Raw genomic sequence first — 16105 nt, forward strand, 5'->3', positions numbered from 1 at the left:
CCCTGGGTAGCCTATTCCAATGCTAAACAGCCTTTTCTGTAAAGATGTTTTCCCAAATATCCAACGTAAACTACCCTGGTACAACTTGAGGCCATTTACCCTCATCCTGTCACCTGTCAACAGTGAGAAGAGACCAACCCGACTTTTCCTGCAATCACCTTTCAGGTATATGAAGAGAGCAATAACATTTCCCCTCACCTTCCTCTTCCCCAGGCTAAACAGCCTCAGTTCTTTCAGTCTCTCCTCATGGGGCATATTCTCCAAGCCCTTCACAAGCCTTGCTGCCCTTCTTTGGACCTGCTTCAGCACCTCAATGTCCTTCCTGTACCAAGGTAACTAAAACTGAACACAGTACTCCAGGTGAGGCCCCACCAATGCCGAATACAGGGGCAGGATGACTCCTCTAGTCCTACTCACCACACCATTCCTGATACAAACCAGGATGCCACTGGCCATTTTGGCCACCTGGGCACACTGCTGGCTCATATTCAGCCACTCTCCATAAGTACACCAAGGTCCCTTTCCATCAGACAGCTTTCCAGCCACTCCTCCCTGAGACTGTAAAGTAGCCTGGGATTATTGTAACCAACATGCAGGACCCAACATTTGGCCCTATTGAAACTCATGCCGTTAACACTTGCCTATCAATCTAATCTATCCTTCTGTAGTGCCTTTCTCCCCTCAGGCAGATCAACACTCCCTCCCAAATGGGTGTCATCTGCAAAGTTACTGAGGATGTACTCAATCCCCTCATGAAGATGATTAATAAAAATGTTAAAAAGAAGCAGCCCCAGTACCAAGACCTGGGGGACACTGCTCATGGCCAGACACTGTATTTCACTCCACTGACCACAATTATTTGGGCCCAGCCATACAGCCAGAGTTTCATCCTAATTTGGGGCTGGAGCTCAGGAGGTCAACACATCAGAAATAACACAAAGTGCAAATGGAAGATGCGTCTCAAAGCCCAGAAAATCCAACTCTCTGATCTTAGCACAACTCACAAACCCAGAGCCAGGCTTGACAACTTGGCTGATCTGAGCATGCAGGTGGAGGCCAGACAGTGGACCACTAGTGTCGATTTTCACTGCAGCACCATGTAGAGAACAGCATCAATCAGCAGGAGTGAATGAACTCAATCACAAGTAGCACAATGAGTCTGTTCACAGAATCACACAGAATCACAGAATTACCCGGGTTGGAAGGGACCTCAAGGATCATATAGTTCCAACCCCCCTGCCTAGCAGGGCCACCAAACATACACCTTTACTAGATCAGGTTGCCCAGGGCCCCGTCCAACCTGGCCTTGAACACCTCCAAGGACGGGGCATCCACAACCTCACTGGGCAGCCTGTTCCAGGACCTAACCACTCTTCTAGTAAAGAACTTTCCCCTAACATCCAACCTAAATCTTCCCTCCTTCAACTTAAAACCATTTCCCCTAGTCCTGCTATTATCAGCCCTTTCGAAGAGTTTACTCCCCTCCTGGGAGTAAGTTCCCTTCAGGTACTGAAAGGCTGCAATGAGGTCACCCCGCAACCTTCTCTTCTCCAGGCTGAACAAACCCAACTCCCTCAGCCTGTCCTCATAGGGGAGGTGCTCCAGCCCCCTGATCATCTTTGTGGCCCTCCTCTGGACCCTTTCCAAAATCTCCATATCTTTTTTGTACTGAGGGCTCCACACCTGGACACAGTACTCCAGATGGGGCCTCACAAGAGCAGAGTAGAGAGGGATGATCACCTCCCTATCCCTGCTGACCACCCCTCTCCTGATGGAGCCCAACATGTTCTTAACATGGAAACAAACAAACAAACAAACATACATTCCTGACCAAAAAAAGGTGGGAGTTAATAATGACCAAAGAGGTTCCTGTTCCTACACCTAATCCTCTCACCCCAACTCCTGGGTGATGCCCACGGGTTTCAAGTCAGCTCTCAAATCCATTGGACTACCATCTCAGAACTCAATCCAAAAAGATGTCACACATACATCCATTTTGCACCAGAACCAGCGCTGCCAGCAGGAGCGGAGAGGTGATTGTCCCCCTATACTCAGCACAGGTGAGGCTGCAACTTGAGTTCTGTTTCAAGTTTTGGACCCCTTACTGCAAGAAAGACATTGAGGCTTTGGAACATGTTCAAAGAAGGGCAACAAAGCTCGTGAGGGGTTTGGAGCATAATGGGGCCATATGAGGAGAGGCTGCAGGAGCTGGGAATGCTCAGCCTGGAGAAGAGCTGTCAGAATGTAGGCCACGGCCTAGGCCTGGGTGGGGCCTGCAGGCCTCGCTGCGGCCCAGCCGAGGTGGGCAGTTAAAGGGGGTCCCCGTGAGGCTCTAGGCCGCCCCGCAGGGCTCGCGGTCGGGACAGAGGGCGGATGCAGGAAGCACTGATGTAAGCGAGGGCAGGGATCCCGTTGGGCTTTGTTAAGGCCGGGCTGGGAGGCGTTCATGGTAGGATCCGCTCATAGCGAATTTCGTTGTGGCCTTAGTGGGGAACATCCCACCTGTCTCCTGAATCCAGAGCCTCAGGTTGTAAGAGGAAAGCTGTGTAGGAGTCGCACCTTGAGTACTGTGTTCAGTTTTGGGCCCCTCACTGCAAGAAAGACATTGAGGCCCTGTAACGCGTTCACAGGAGGGCTACGAAGCTGGTGAGGGGTCTGGAGCACAGGCCTTATGAGGAGAGGATGAGGGAGCTGGGATTGTTCAGCCTGGAGAAGAGGAGGCTCAGGGGAGACCTTCCAGCTCTCTAGAACTTCCTGAAGGGAGGTTGTAGTGAGCTGTAGGTCGGCCTCTTCTCTCGTGTAATCGGTGATAGAACTAGAGGGAATGGATTTAAGCTGCGCCAGGGGAGATTCAGGCTGAACATTAGGAAATATTACTTCTCAGAAAGGGTAGTCAGGCAATGGAATGCACTGCTCAGGCAGGTGGTGGAGTCACCAACCATGGGAGTGTTCAAGAAACGTCTGGATGTTGTGTTGATGAATATGATTTAGCTGGGAAGTATTGGGAATGGTTGGACTAGATGATCTTCTAGGTCTTTTCCAACCTTGATAATTCTGTGATTCTCAGGGGAGACCTTTTTGCTCTCTAGAACTTCCTGAAGGGAGGTTGTAGTGAGCTGGGGATTGGCCTCTTCTCTCGTGTCATTACTGATAGGACTTGAGGGAATGGTTTCAAGCTGCGGCAGGGGAGATTCAGGCTGGACATCAGGAAATATTTCTTCTCAGAAACAGTGGTCAGGCACTGGAATGGACTGCCCAGGTGCGTGGTGGAGTCACCGACCCTGGCGGTGTTCAAGGAACGACTGGATGTTGTGTTGAGGGACATGGTTTAGTGGAAGCTATTGGTAATAGGAGAACGGTTGGACTGGATGATCAAAGGTCTTTTCCAACCCTGGTGATTCTATGATTCTATAATTCATATGCTAAGAAGCAAGCAGAGGCTCTTTTGTTAAATCTTTCAATATAGAGAAAAGTTTATATCCGCTTCCCCCGTCAACAGAAACAAGGTACCAGCTTTCCAAGCCCACTCGCCATACAGTACGCGGACAACACACACGTAAAGGAGCACGCACATCACCTCCAGCATAACTCAAGCCCACAGCACACCTTCAGATCTCTGTGGATTTCTTGTGTTTTACACCAATGCAGCCTCGCTACAGCTCCATGGGTGTCACACAAGGCCTGCAGGACCTCTTTCTCTGCAAACCCCACCCACAGGCCTTGGTCCAGGAAGAATGCCACCTGCCCTCCTGAGCAAAAACAAGCACTAAGAACAAGAGTAAAGCACACTGGATTCGCCCTGGCCTGACCCAAGCCCCAGTCCTACCAGGGAAACCCCGGATGGACATCAGCAAACAAGAAGTGGACCGGATCCAGTCCCAAGTAAGCACATAGCCTCCCCAGGAAGCTCTTGGCCATCAGCTCCGTCGTCGCCTTTCCTTTCCTTCTCACCTCAATCCCAAGTGGTTTCCACATCTGCCAGCACCTGTTACCTCCCACCTTCTCATCACCCAGTGCTTCAACAGCACCAAATTTGCTACCAGGGCCCTCCTTCACCTCACTGTGCTAACACATGATTCAAATTACACAGAAATCCTAGCAGAAGTTCTCGGGGAGAACTGCATCTAACATTCCTCCTTCTACAAGCAAACAGGCCCAACACGTGATCGTGAAAATGCTTTCATCAAAATGAAGCAGAGATGGAACAGCAGTACAGACTTACTTGGTGTGCACGTTTGAAGCCATTCGAGAACCTAGTCATTCTTGATGCAGGACCCCTGACTTCTGGTAAAAGCTGAACGGTCCCCACAACACCTGGTTCCATCAGAGCTGCCACCATCCTTAACAGCCAGCCTTCTTGCAGTCACCACGCCCAAACAACCCTTTTGCTCTACACTTGATTCCTGCAAGAGAGATGGGAGCTTGGCACGCACACCATCCTTCCAACACCCCATCCCAGCAGCAAGGGATCACAGCACTCGCACAGCTGAAACAAAAAGGGTGTGCGAGTTTCCTATTAGCACTCAGTGTGAACAAATCTACCACTGAGCAACACCGTGAACCCCCACTCACCTCAGCAGAGGTCAGCCTCTAACCCCAGCCTTCCCCTATCCATGTGCACACGCACACCCGTGCGCCACCCTGCCTGCTTTGCACACCCCCATGCACGCACTGCATCTTGTGACCTCCTTTGCATTCATAGATGTGTACACACCATCCCTGGGAACACGTACGTGCCTACACCTATCACAAACATCCCTTTGTGTGCACCTGTGTGCAACCCAACCCCTCAGCACATGCACACATTTGTGCCACCCTGTCCATGCACTCACCACGGGCCCTCCAGCATCACTGCTGCCTCCTCTAGTACTGTACCCGCAGATGCTTCTTCACAGCTCATTAGCATGGACTTCCTTCCTCCCCTCAGCAGCTGCTCCTGCATTCATCTTCATTCCTACTAAGATACCGGCCGCTTCCAGCACCAGCTGACCTGCAAGATGGAGAAAGGAAAGCAGGGATTCATGCAAACACAGAAGCCCAGGGCTGCATCACGACCACTTAAGGCAGCCTTGGGTAGTCAGCTGCAACTACAGCCTTTGGCAGCATGGAAACAGGCACCATCAATTAAGTGTGACCTCCAAAGTCACTGCCACCATCAGAAATAGGCACTGAAATTGCTCACTTCACTGCAGGTGGTTACCTCCAAATTCTTTTGCTTTTGGGGAAATGTGGACACGGAATTCAAGGACACCAGTAAAATGACATCTACTTTCCTGCAGGTTGTTAAGCTTGCAAGGAGGACTTGAGCAAGAAAAGCTACTCAACTCCTTGTAAGGCACTAAGTGATGGGATGTTTTCCCATACCTGCAGAAATCCTGACCTCTCCCACAGGTGGGTGAGTGACACAAAACCTGTGTCCTTGGTTCTCAGCCTTACCTTCTCATGCTGTTCATCTTGCTCTGCAGCTCCTGCTCTGAATACTCTTTTTATGTTCCCACATGACAGGTAAAAAACGAAGACACAGCCCCTGCCACCAAGGTCAGCTCTGCAGCACACATTACCTGAGGAGCACTTGGCTACTCATGCAAACTGCGCAGTGCAAGGAAGATTGTTGCATGTTGCACTTCTTCTTCTCCTGGCTCAGAAATTAATTTTCCTACACAGAAAATGAACCAAAAAAAAAAAAACAAACCACAACACCAAACATACAAAATCCAGCAGAGGAGGCAGGAAAGCAGCGTGGCTGAACCTGCTGGTTACAGGGAGCAATAAGAAGGAAATGGAGAAACAGCGGAAACAGAGATATCCAGCCCACTCGCTTTGGCAGCCTACTACAGTGGAATGACAGCATCAGTGGGGAAAGTAAAAGCAACTTACACTACTCAGCCAGACTTTTTCAAGGCCTTCAATATTGAGTAAGTTTCATGATAGCGCTCAACATGAACAAATCTACCACTGAGCAACACCGTGAGCCCCCACTCACCTCAGCAGAGGTCAGCCTGTAACCCCAACCTTCCGCCTATCCATGTGCACACACACACACGTGTGCCACTCTCCCCCTTTTGCACAGCCACGTGCACGCGCCGCATTCGTGTGTCCTCAGTTGCATTCACAGACATGTGCAAACCATCCCTGGGAACACGTACGTGCCAACACCTACCAGAAAACATCCCTTTGTGTGCACCTGTGTGCAACCCAACTCCTCAGCACACCCCTGTGCAAGCACACATTTTTGCCACCGCGTCCATGCACTATCCATGCGCCCACACACACTCACGCTTCCACATCCCTTAGTGCAGCCCTGTGCGCACACACACAGACACATGTGTAACCCCTTCCTTTTACTCTCAAAGTGCGCACACACACCGGTACCACAATGTCCTTGCGCAACTCCAACACTCTGCACAACCCTGAGCATGCACATATATGTGCATGCTAATTCTTGCACACATACCCACTGACCTACACACACCTGAGCAACCCCACTGGTTTGTACACTCATGAACACAAACGTGTACAACAACACCTGTGCACAAATCCACACACACACACACACACAGAAACTAGTGGAACCCCACTGCTCTGCACAATCCTGTGCACACTCACGTGTGTCATGCAATGATTTCCCAGCCAGTTCTCGTGGGGTCTCTTACTTAGGACGGGAGTGCAGGGGAGCAGCCAGAAGCAGTCTGCATTCCCTGCGGCCTGCTGGGCAAGTTTGTTGGCAATGGTTGGGTTGCTTTGCTTTTCCTTGAGAGGTGGAGGGGAGCTTTGGGTTGGAGGCGTATCCCGTGCCAGAGCATCCCGATGGCACATGTGGGATCAGCAGGTCTGTCAGAGAAGTGGGTGAGGTTGCACGCCAAGCTGCAGCAGAGGAAGGGGAGGAGGTCCCAGCGCAGCTCTGCACCATGCTCTGCCACGCTGGGCAGCTTGTTCCTGGCTCAGCAGTGCCAGCAGACAAGAGGCAGGGAAGGAAATCAAGGAGGTGGGGTACCATCAAATGCAGTTGGTGCATGCCTGTGCAGACCCGCAGACCCAGAGCTTGCGGGTTGTTTCTGCTTTTGTAGCATTCGTGTGCTGTAGCTGAGCAAAAGGTTCTGCTGCTTGAATCTTCTTCTGCAAGAGCCGCCTACCAGTAAATGGCTGCAGGGACGGAGGATGTGACAGAAAGCATTTGTCTCCACGACAGCGTAGTTACACTTGGTCTAGAGAGTGAGAGAGGCAGGAAGTACTGCCTGATGTTGGTCAGGGTCAGCTCCTCCTGCCGCAGCGTGATGATGGCAGGGCTGGAGATGATCTACAGGGCTGGCTCAGACGTGGGAGCCAGGAGTGGACAGAGGTGTTAGGGAGCAGCCACAGTGTCAAGGAGCATCAAATGGCCCTGAAAAGCATCACAAAGCCACAGCCAGGAAGCTTGGGGTTTCCATGAGAAGAATCCAGGATGCTAGAGATTATTTGCACCCATACACAACAGTAGCAGAGCTCTCGATGCAGGCATCCCAAAGTCAGGCAAAATGGGAACACACCCAGAGCTCTGTCGCACGCACCCCACAGCCAGAGCGCTGCAAGCTGAGCTGCCTTGCTGTTTCTTGCACTCGTCCCAATCTCTGCGAATGAAGACTCGGGTTGCAGTCAAGGTGTTGACTGAGAATGAGCGTGTCTTTATTCAATAGGAGAAAGGAGGGGAGGATGTGTGAGGTCTGGAGGAATGATGAGACTCATCCTTTCTTGTCATCACGAGAGTGGCTCCAAGCTTGTGCTGTTGCCCGGAGCCTCGGACTGGTGGCCTGATTCTACTCCCCCCTCCATGATGCCAGGCTTCTCCTCACTGATGCTGACCTGAGCCTGAATGGTGGTGCTGCTGTCGGGGCACTCGGGCTCTGCTTGGGCTGGGCTGCACTGCAAAGGCATTGGATCTGGGCTGGTGCCTGTGGTGTCTGGCAGGCCCAGGTCAGCAGCTTCAGCAGGGATGGGATGAATGAGGGCTTCAATTTGGATGACATTCTTCTCTCCATCCCTGCTGTCACATGGAAGGCTGTCGTTTGAAGTGCAGCAACCCATGCTTCCTAACAGTTCCCCAGTGATGGAAGCACAGGACGCATCATCGTCACATGCCCTGTGTCTTCGTGGTAGACGAGGGCTCGATTCACCTAGGAAAGAGTAGAAATACAGGGGTTAGTGTCAAATGTTTGCAAGATGAATCATGAAAGAGGCTCTAGACATTTGGCTATGTAGTGGTGGTGGGCAGAAGCAAATAGGTAAATTGTAAGCTGAATTTGCACCCTTACCTGCCAGGACCACGACTTCTGCTTCTGAGGCACTGCGCTGCAGTTGGCGTTCCGCCACAGAGGATGATGGTTTGCCCAGGCAGAAGAAGGAACGCCAACTGCCAGCTCGTGACTCCTTCCGCTTGCAGGGCACACTTGGTCTGGAGAGAGAAAACAGAGCATTATGTCAGTCGTGGTGCAGGGTAAGGGAAGAGCTGCTTTCTGAGGAACCATGCAGCCCTAAGGGAAGTTCAAAAGCATCTCTGACTCTTAACGCTATCAACTCCTCGGCCTCAGCTCACTGCCTTCTTTAATTTCTAATGCCAGCGAGTCCGACCAACAGGTCTGCTTACAGGAGAAATGTAATTGGTTTCAGGCACATGGCCTGGAAATCTAGAAAACCCCTACGCTTTCTGATACAGCCAGCACAGGCCAGGATAGACGTCAGTGTGGCTTTCTGCACCTCATGGCTGCCTGCCCAACCAGGAAGGAAAGGCACCCTTGTGTGGCTCCACTGAGCCCCTCAGGCAACTGTATGTTAGTTGAGTCCTCGGAGATATAATGCAGAACAATTAAACCAATAAAACCCACCCGACCAATGATGACAGGGGCTGGAAAGGGAAGTCCTCTTTACCTTTCAGGTGGAAAATCAATGACCGTGTGGAATCTCCCCACTACAGCTGCGGGTCCTTCCTCCACCTCAATGTCATCGCAGCTCTGTGCCACAGCAGGAGAGCTGCTCTGGCCTCTTCTCTGAGTCTGTGCCTCCTGCAGGGTGAGCAGCTTTCTGACAGGAGGAGACTCCCACGCAGACTTGGGCTCCGACAGAGAACTGTGCCCTGCAAGGGAAAACCACAGGTAAGATGGAGGATCAGAAAGCAGCAGCACAGCCACCCCAGTTCTGCATTTTTCTCAGACTTGCTTATTCGAACCACTGGAAGAAGAGGAGCTCAAAATAACCATGTGCTCAGAGGTATGCTCGCAGCAAAGGACACAGCCATAATTAAGAGCAGCTCAATCTATCCAAACAGGCAAACAAAAACCCTAGAAAAACTAGGGGCCAGGAAACTCAGAAAGCTTCGCTGCCACACTTCAATCAAGCTTCACCTGCTTGCAAAACACCTTAACGGCAGTGTCAGTTTTCTCCATGTAAGGTTTGGGTTTGGACACACTCAGGATCCAGTAACAGGGCGCCATATTCTAATCTAAGCCCAGAAGCCTGTTGTCTCCTCAACAGTAAGAGCATTTTCAAAGGTCCTGGATTGGATCAAGGTGTCATATCTACTTCAAGATAATGGAGGAAGATGCTCACCTCCTCCCTCTCCCTCGGCTGGTGTGGATTTGGAGCCGAAGAGAATGTCTGCGTGGCTTATGAGGAGTTCCACAACAGCTGATTGTGTCTGCAGCTCCATGCAGGCAGCTTCCCCGCTGGTGGTTGCAGACTGGCTCCTCTGGGATCTGAAGAAGAGACAGATCTCACAAGTCATTTCCCCAAGATCATTTCCCCAAGTCTGAATTTGTGCAGCCAAAAACTGTCAAGTTGGGCTCTGCAGACTTCCGCAGTGGGCCAACAGCCATGCCACTGACAAAATTCTCCTGGATGATCAAGGACACAACAGACCCATCTAAACATGAGAGCAGAAATTGTCATCTAGAGATTGTACTCCTGGGGTTTAGGGAGAGCAGAAGTAAGGATCGTGTTGAAACAGGAAAAGAAGTTTACCTTAAGAGGTTTGGAGCCCACACAATTGCTAAATTCTTAGCATGCATGTTGGTGATGGAGCAGTTCCCGGCCAGAGACAGCAAGTGCCTCATGAGATACTCCAGTGTCCTGGAAAACAAGAGAGGCAGATGTTCAGCACCAAAAAGCAAGCCGTGCTGCAGTGCACAAAACAAACCTCACTTCATGGTAGTGGTTGTCATTGCTACCATCCCTGAATATGAAAGAGATAAAACATTCCCAATGCCACAACACTGCAGCACCAAGCCCCGCAAAGTACAGCCACAGCCATCAGCTGCACCAACTGTGCCCCTGTGCCAAGGAACTGACCCAATCAATTGACCCGATGCAGCTTTCAGCCGCTTCAGCATGCACAGGCATGATGTTGCCAGTGTGAGACAACACCTGGAATCGCACCATCACCCTCTAAAAGGCAGCAGGGTTGAGCTCAGCAGACCGAGCGCAGCACTGACCTGTAGTGAGGAGCGGGCAGCTGCTGGATGGCGTCCTGCATTCTCATCAACCGCTCCTCCTCTGTAGCAGCACAAGCAGCGTCCTGGAAAAAGGCGGCAAGGGATTCAGACACCAGTCAGGCTGGAGAGCTGCCACAGGTTTGGGAACCATGGGGACAGTGTGCTGGTGGTCAGCACCGAGGCAGACTTGACGCCTTCCAAGAGGCACGCAGCCCATGCAATCAAGGCCAAGCAATGCAAGCTCTGGGGGGCTTTACTGCCTGATTGCACAGTGCAGCTCCTCGCAGCAGGCATTTGTCTCCAAGTCCACTTTGCTATTAACCCCATTCTACCAATAGCGGGGGAACAGCAAAGGAAAGGGAATTCTCACAAGCATTGTGAATAGCTTAAATAAGCACCTCTTGGCACCACCACAAGTGCCATCAGTGAGAGGCAGGATGTGGCAAAGACATGCCTCATGGGGCTAACAGAAACAGGACCTCAGAGCTGGGGCACTGCTGCAACCACTAGCCAGGACGCCCAGGGAAGGGGTACATGTCATTTCCAAGACATTGCCCTGAGCTTACCGAGAACTTGTCATACAGCTGGTAGGTCAGCAAAGGATTCGGGAGCTCCCTGAAGTACATCTTGCAGAGGGAGCTCACACTGTGAATGTCTCGGACACTGAGCTCGGGAACCTGCTCCGAATCGAATTCATGGCTGCAGAGAAGGACACAAAATTGGGCAGGGGGCTTTGAGAAAGATGAAAACAAGTCCAAAGCCACACAAAATACAGGCAGGAAATGGAAGGGGTTCCTCCGAACGCCTGCAGCATGGCACGTGCCCCTACTGACAGCTGCGTCAGTTGCAGCACTCTTACCGTAGTTGCTGGATCTTGGACGCAACGCCGGACCGGCGGTATATTCCCTCCACCACGCCATGCTGCTCGATGAACTGAGCGCAGCTCTGGAGGACCTGGGGGACTACAGAACAAGAGCCAGCACTTAGCTGAGCTTCTGACTCAAGTCCTGCTTCAGGCCGTGCTCTTCTCACATCCCATCCACTAAGCCCAGCCGGGCTACCGCTTGCTTCCTCCTTAGAGGAGAAAGCTGGCAGAGACAGCTGTGAGGAAACTGCACAGAGATGTGTTCTTGGCTTTCCAGAAATGCCACGACCTATCAACAGCCTGGAGAAAGAAATTCTGGCAAAGCCACAGACACTGCAAGTCCCATCACAGCTCCCTCGGGAATGGAGGAATCCAATCTCACATCCAGAAGAGCTACGAAAAGGATGCAGTATGCTCTCGTTGGCCAGAAGGCTTCCTACGTTTTCAGGCTTACACAATTGCTGGATATGACCTCCCTTTCATCTTTAGATGCCCAACAGAGGAAGATCTCAGGAATGGGCTGCTCCTTACCATCACAGCCAGAGTGGAGAAGGTGCTCCCCCAGGTCACAGCCAAACACCCCTTCCTTCTCTGGCTCCAGCTGCTTCGCTCTCCTGGGGCGGGCCTTCACCACGGAGCGAAGGAAGGTGTTGAGCTTGCCCCGTTTCTTTGGCACTGCGCAACAAAACAAAGAAACCAGTTCATTTCAGGCTTGGATTGGTTGGATGAGTCCGAGCGTAATGCATTCGAAAGAGCACGAAACAATGGGAAGAACATTCCCAACAAGAAAGACACACAAGAACAGATTTTCCCCGTCCCTGCATGTGCCCAAGGCCAGGTCGGAAGGGGCCCCGCACAGCCTTCTCTCGTCTCCTACAAAATGCAGAGACTGGTGACCCAGACTTAGGCAGGGGCCTTGGGAGCTTGACGATCCTTTAGGCCCCTTCCAATCCCAAGCCATTCGAGGAGTATTCTATGACTTCTCCAAGCCCAATAAAAAACACAGTGCGATTGGGACAGATCTCTGCATGCTCCAATGCAGCTTAATGCAGTCCTCTTGCTAAGCTTGCTCAACTCGGGCATTAACGAACCCCCTGAAAGCCACGCTCTGACCCCATTTTACAAAAACACATTATCAAATGTAACATGTGTACCTGGCTTTGGCAAGGAATTGATCAGGAACTCGGGAACTTTTCCGCTAATGAGCTCCACATACTCACCAGGGAAAGTTCCAACCTGTAACAAGAACAAAAAGGTGGGCATTAGCCTGAGCCCAGAGCCAAAGGGAAAGTCCTCTGACACCGACACAAGGCAACCATTTGCGTCCAGAATCCACTCTGTGCAGGCAGAGCAGCTCCAAGCTGAGATTCCTGACTCTACTCAAGTTGTGCTCTCTATTCGCAAGCATGTGCCTACCTCAAAGCCACGCTTGCCTCTCCACCAGGGGCTCAGCTCCTTTGGCGGCATTGCAACAATGCACACCAAGTCTCCTACCTGCAAGAGATTGAAACGTCAATCCCAGCTTCAGCACAGCTGGCAGGAAAGCACAGCTCAAATAACTGCCTTCTTCTGCGACGCAGAATATCCTAAAGCTTGACAGCAATTGCACCAATGCAGCCCCCATTGCATTTTCCCTTCTAAAACTCAACTTGGAGGTACAGGAGTTACACAACATACACAATACAGACGTGCAGTAGGAAACGGGTCTCAAAAGCAGCAGGCTCTCTGCCAAAGGCTATGGAAGAGCTCCAGTTTAACCACAGGCATCAGTTAGTAGGGCTGTCTGAACACATCTGCACACTTCACATGCCGGTCTGCTGTTGCTCAGAGACCAGGTTCCCAGAAATGGGCAGCATCTGCTTGATCAGAGGGTTCAAATGCCCAATCAAACCAGATTTGAGAGATGGCTCAACTCCTCCCAACCCAGCACAAGTCTAAGCTGGAGCCAAACCTTCCAAGCTTCACCTCACGAGACATTCTCAAGGTGTCTGAGAATATTCCTGAGGCGTTCACACCTTCTACCCTCCCGTGCATGACAACAAGAAACGCCTGTAACTGCTTACCTCCAGGGAGAGTTCCTCCGGCGCCTGGGCGACGTAGCGCTTAATAACATGGGCTGCCGCAATTGCTGGAACGTTAAGAGATGACACCGCACGCTCCAGCTGCGGCTTCCTCATGTTATCAGCCTGCAAAACAGAGCACAGGCCATGTTCAGGAGATGAGGACAAACGAGGACGATTTCAAGGTGAAGAGCACAACTGCAGAGAAAGCTGTAGGAAATGCGCTCTGTCCTTATCAGGAGCACTTCAGAAGGAGCTGCACATCTCCTAACAGTTCTTTCTCTTCCTGGTGTGCAGCGGGATCGCCAGGCCATGCAAAGATGCATCTCTCTCTACACAGACTCGTCAGCAATGGCGCTGGCGCAGACGGGCACCTGGCCCTCTTTTTGGCCCATTCTTTCCTGCAGGGGAGTACATCTACGGCTCCCTCTGCTGGCACAACACAGGGAACAAAGACCAGCCAGAGTTTCATACTGTACCTCCGTCCCCGCCACATCAGGCTCACGGCTCATCTCGCTGCACGCAGCGCCCATCACAGCACGTGTGACTAGCTGGAACAGAACAGAAACACACTTCTGTTTTTTCTATTCATGCAGCACACTATGGAGAGACTTCTTCACAACTACCCTTGCATACCCTGCGGCACAGACAGGTGTTTGAGAAACCACCCCTTGCTTCAGCCTATTCCAACGCGCCAGCCTATCAGGCAGCACTGCACCAAGTTGCAATCCCTCTGCCAGCAGATGGGGACTCTGGCACAGAGCAGCAGATGCATTCGTCCAGAGTGCTCTGACAGTGCGATAGCAGGGCATTAGACAGCACCCTTCTGAGGGCTGAGCTGGAGGGCAGTGAAGAAACCCACTGCATGCAAAACGATGTGGGGGGACAAAACATGGCACGTACCTGGCAGAGAGATCACCACAAGGTATCTGTAGCAGTTCCTTGTCACTTTGCTCAGATGTTCTGAGAGCCAAAGCTGCTCCAAGGCAGCGGGCGGAGAGTGGGGAGAGAAAAGAGCAGGTCAGTGACCAGGGCTAAGACAGCCATGCAAGAACGCACACAGCACAACCCTCCCATCCACTTGCTGTAAGACATGCTAAGTCTCAGGCTATGTGATGCCTGCCCGCCCAGCAACTTTACCATGCTTCCACGATTGAGCAAAGACGACAACGGAGGAAGCATGGGATGGGTACCACCTTTACAGATACCCCCTTTGGAATGTGTGTGCCGGGGGAGTTACGTCTGATGGTCAAGAGTAAGCCATACGGTGCTGTGAGCTCTGACAGCCAGCAGTTCTCAACACCTCACTGCCCACCCGTCCATCCCACGCTGGCTCAGCTTACCTACAAGATGCTGCGCAAGATGGTGTGAAGACAAAAGTACTCAACCAACGCACAAGAACAACAAGCCAACCGACCACTCCAACCACTAACTCGCCCACAAAGGAACACGGAACACACCGCTCCTCCCCTCATTCCAACCGCTTATGACATCACCAAGGGCCACCAGCCTGGTCCACCATGACCTCCCACAAGGGGGGAGGCAAGACCACGTGGTCACATCTGATTCCAACATGGCACCACAACATTCCCGAACTCAGTGTGGCCTTAGAATTCTGTCCTGCTGTGGCAGTGCAATGGGAGGTGTTAGGGCACAGCTGAAGAGCTGACCGACACCGGAGGTTGCCAAAGGAGGGTGTCAGATTAACTCTCAGCATTCTTTTGCATCTTAGGGATGCTTCAAACCCATTTTCACCGCCTACGTCATTTCTAGAAAGTCCAGCTGACAAATGCTCACTTGGTCTGGGGAACGCCTCTATGCATCATGAATGAAAAATAAAATAAAATAAAATGGACATGCGACCCTATGAAACTTACCTCTCTGCTCTTGTTGTCAGCCAGACACTTAAGACGAGCATTACGTGTCCTTGCTCTTGACTGAAGATTCACCCAAGTCTGTGTTCCACTCTGCTCCACCTCAGGGGCTAAAAGAAACACAGACAGAGATGATTAGAAGATCCTTTGCGCAGACAAAAGTGCAGGGTGCACGCGATTTCTCTTTAGCAAGAAATACTACTTGAGAATCCACAGAGTTTTTTGAGAAGTAGTACGAAAGATGAACAGAAAAGAAATAGATTCATTAAAATAACCTAGTTAATCCTCTCCCCGTCAAAAAGGAAGCCTTCTGGGCACTGTAAGCAGCAGTTCTGAGAACACCTTGCACCACAAATTGCGGCACATCTGTTTTTTTCCCCCAGGCCTCTCGCACCTGTCTTTAGTGTCTGATTCACTCAGGTTAAAATATGTGGATCAGAACAGCCATTCAGTTCTGCTGAGGCAGGATCCCACCGCCGGGATGTCCCCCAGTCCCATTCCCTGTTTTTCCTAGCACGGGTGGGGAAAGGAACAGCAAGTGGTATCACCTTCCCAGACTTCTGCAGGGCCTTCCATTCCATCTCCCATCACAGGGAGAAGCAGGAGAACTCTCGTGGCACAAAGCTCGGGCCTGGAGAAATCAAGGCTGCCTCTAAGATGGCACTTTCAAGCAACACGAGGAACTGGATGTAGGACTTGAAACACAGGGTAACGTGAAAAAGCCACCAGTCCCCATGAAGGTGGCTGTTCGCAGAGACAACAGCTGCGTGCTTTCCATCAGTGTGATGCTCACCCAACAAAGCGCTCAGCCAGCAGATGCGTCCAGCGTCTGAGCACCCCTCTGGA

The 16105-nt window shown here is 51.5% G+C and overlaps 1 protein-coding gene across 1 annotated transcript; it reads right to left on the reverse strand.

The window, feature by feature from the left end:
* Nucleotides 1-7640: 7640 nt before the first annotated feature.
* On the reverse strand, nt 7641-13502 carry LOC146754183 (rho GTPase-activating protein 32-like). The gene is made up of 8 exons (XM_085530097.1): nt 13389-13502; nt 12480-12561; nt 11320-11422; nt 11027-11159; nt 10293-10413; nt 8902-9106; nt 8289-8428; nt 7641-8150 (listed from the first exon to the last, which is right to left on the reverse strand). The coding sequence occupies exons 1-8, from the start codon at nt 13500-13502 to the stop codon at nt 7735-7737; spliced, it is 1314 nt and encodes a 437-aa protein (XP_085386223.1). The 3' UTR covers nt 7641-7734.
* Nucleotides 13503-16105: the final 2603 nt, after the last annotated feature.

The sequence above is a fragment of the Coturnix japonica genome, chromosome Z (assembly GCF_054131305.1).
Source record: "Coturnix japonica strain WE chromosome Z, WE-NBRP24, whole genome shotgun sequence".
In the NCBI taxonomy this organism is placed as follows: Eukaryota; Metazoa; Chordata; class Aves; order Galliformes; family Phasianidae; genus Coturnix; species Coturnix japonica.

Excerpts from the sequence above, each read along its gene's own strand:
- LOC146754183 (XM_085530097.1), bottom strand. The coding sequence starts at position 13,502 with ATGAGGAAGCCGCAGCTGGAGCGTGCGGTGTCATCTCTTAACGTTCCA. Across the intron at positions 11,423-12,479 it reads CAATTCCTTGCCAAAGCCAG|TCCCCCAGGTCCTCCAGAGC; the intron begins GTACACATGTTA and ends CTTGTTCTGTAG. Across the intron at positions 10,414-11,026 it reads AGCTGTATGACAAGTTCTCG|AGGGTGATGGTGCGATTCCA; the intron begins GTAAGCTCAGGG and ends GCTGCCTTTTAG.